Source organism: Octopus bimaculoides, chromosome 30 (genome assembly GCF_001194135.2).
Source record: "Octopus bimaculoides isolate UCB-OBI-ISO-001 chromosome 30, ASM119413v2, whole genome shotgun sequence".
Classification (NCBI taxonomy): Eukaryota; Metazoa; Mollusca; class Cephalopoda; order Octopoda; family Octopodidae; genus Octopus; species Octopus bimaculoides.
Genome location: NC_069010.1, coordinates 1,254,987 through 1,257,775, shown reverse-complemented (window position 1 = coordinate 1,257,775; position 2,789 = coordinate 1,254,987). Strand labels below are relative to the sequence as shown.

The 2,789-nt window shown below is 31.5% G+C and overlaps 2 protein-coding genes across 2 annotated transcripts in view; both read left to right on the top strand.

Moving 5' to 3' along the window:
- LOC128251273 (acyl-coenzyme A amino acid N-acyltransferase 2-like) overlaps positions 1 to 2,789 on the top strand; it is a gene marked incomplete at its 3' end in the record, with an annotated part of 93,108 nt that overhangs the window by 56,649 nt on the left and 33,670 nt on the right. The window lies entirely within an intron of this gene.
- LOC106873587 (uncharacterized) overlaps positions 1 to 2,789 on the top strand; it is a 22,596-nt gene that overhangs the window by 18,502 nt on the left and 1,305 nt on the right. The window contains exons 3-4 of the mRNA XM_052978186.1: positions 654 to 782; positions 1,491 to 1,594. Of these exons, the coding sequence (XP_052834146.1) occupies positions 654 to 782; positions 1,491 to 1,594 (233 nt within the window). The remainder of the gene's footprint in view (positions 1 to 653; positions 783 to 1,490; positions 1,595 to 2,789) is intronic.

Genomic DNA, 2,789 nt, shown 5'->3' with positions numbered 1-2,789 from the left:
GTTTCTATAATTTATGAGCTCAAAATTTATGTTGATGATTCAGATAAACACTTTTAAACAAGGTTTATCTATTTCATAATCTTCACTTTGAATATCTAAGAATTGTTAGAAATATTGATCAACTAAATTAGAAAATAATGATAAGAATGGTTTATTATCTCAACTAAGTGCTTTAGCCCCACATTCCATATGGCCGAGTGGTAAGGGTGTTGCCCTTATAATTGCAAGACTGTTGATTTGATTCCCAAACCAAGTTGCACATTGTGATCTTGAGAAAAACACTTCATCAGAAACACACCTTCATACACGGACACATCCCTCAGGGCACACAGATTCACCCATCCAGACACATACAGAAATCACATCAACACTGTCACCATGGAGCATATGCACATTACTCTGCAATTACTTTGACATCTGATGTGTGGCACAGTGTGCATGGGTACATGCAATATTGATTTGATGGAGGGAGCGAGCTACTGTACAGCTCAAACATTTGATCCTTACAAACAAATCATCCGTGCAGAAATTGCTGAACCCTCATGTGTCATCTACAACAAGAATATCCATGCATATCGAAGAGCTAATGATGATGTAAAAATTAGTTTTCTATAATGTCAATAGATTTCAAAGAAATCTTTTCCATGTTTCAGGTTGTAATGCGAGTTTGGATGTCTTCAAGCCTTTTCCTAACGAAAAGTACCCAGAAAAGCCAAAGTCTTTTCAACTAACAGATTTCCTGCAAAACAAAGCAAAAGGAATAAAGGCTGTGTGGAATGCAAGTAAGAAAATTTGTCTTAAATTCTATAAGCTGTTATGTTATAATCAAATGGTGCAAATACATTAAAAAATGTTTACTGCATAGACAAAGATTCCATTTCTTAAAGCAAATTAAAAAATTTAGTTTTTATATAAATTCTGTACTAAATTTTATGTCAGATCTAGTTCTTAAGATGTGAATATTGTGATGTTTTATCAGATATTATTGTATAACGTTTGATTTAATTTTAATATTCTCCACCATATTCCAAGACCTGAATAATAAGAGATAATCTTTTTGCAAGGTGAGTCTGAAGTCTGGTTTTGATCCTCAATGAAATTTATTTTTCTGGGGACAAAGACTTTTGTAAAAGGCAGGAATGGTACAAATTCATGCTGCTTCTTGTTATAAATATGTAAAAGAAGACCAAAAGTAGAAAAATAAAGAAATATATAATGAGTATGATTTTCCATATAGCAGCAAAACACACAAACAATATTAAAAATAGTTATAAAGTTAACTATGCCACTATATGTGATTGTACAAGTTAGTTCTGATAAAACCTTCAAGCCAGTAGATATGTATATTTTTGAAATCATTGCAAGAGTAAATATATGTGTGTGTATGTGTGTGTGTGCATATATATATATATATATATATATATATATATATATATATATATATGTATGTATGTATGTATGTATACATCTAGATTATTTTGTTTTAATAGGTTTAACCCATTTAAAAGGATTTAAAATTGAATATGATTTTGATGACAAAATCTGTAGAATTTTGGACGTTACTGCATTTCTAAAGAAAAAATCCATTAGTAATGTGAGTACAATTTCTGTCTTTAAAGAGTCTGTCCTAAACTCCAAGAATGTGGTCATCTATATGGAATATATTACAGACCCTGCATGTTGTATTGTTGATTTGCTGGAGGTGAAGTTATTTTTTAGCCCTGATCAAACTAACTTTTGATCAGATGTACTTCAGTGTTGACCACTTTGTATTTTATTCCGACAGAGTGCTTCTAGGGATACATTAACAAACACCCTCATTTTAGAAACAGCATAGGAAGTGATTTGAGGGGGATTTAACTGTTATATTTAGTAGGTAAAGCAACCATATAGAAGTTCTCTCATTGGTTTGGTGAAGTTGAAGTAAATGGTGACATTGAACTAAATTTTAAGATGGATTATAAAGATGATGTTAGAGACAAAGGGATCCATGTGGACTTTAGGAGTGAAAGTTCTATTTTGAATGTTGCTGGAGGAAGAGAGTTCTGACGAAATAGTTTGGTAAATATTTGTTCCTTTTGAAGGAAAAAATTGGAAGATTAGAGGAAGATGTGAATGCTTTTTAGCTTGGACTGTAGAAAGTAGAAGTTGTTGAGTAATGAAGGTTATAAAAGAGCAAATGAAGAAGAAAAGTTCCTCATCAAGTTTGCATGTGTTAATATGTATGTAATGGCTCTGCTTCTTAGCTTTGACTTAGTGAAGACTAACATCAATAACAGATTTAAAGTAAGTATGTGTAAAGATACACATTCCCTTGTATCTAAGAGAGTAGGCATTCCTAGCTATATAAATGGTAGCGCCAGAGATATTGAGAAAAGGTGATTGTCACTTTAACCCATTACCTCCCATAATTCTATTAACTGGAATTTTTTTTATGAAACTTTGATTTCTAGCATAAAACAGCCTTAGAAACACGCTCGAATGATCAAAATAACATTTCAAAATAACATTTTAAATAGAAATAAGCGAGATATTGGGTGAAAAATTAGCAAACCTCATTTGAATATCAGAGAAATATACCTAGTAGATATAGCAAAAAGGTTAGATATGTGTAAATATTGACAGATAATTACGAAATTTGTAATTTTTAAGTGATCTCATATGAGATCACTGGTAGGTAATGGGTTAATATTTTTGATGAAAAAATTAATTGAAACAGAAGCAAAGAGGATCAGCGAGGTTCTAATATACACAGGTAAAAAAAACCCCAAATGCTGTTGACAATGGTG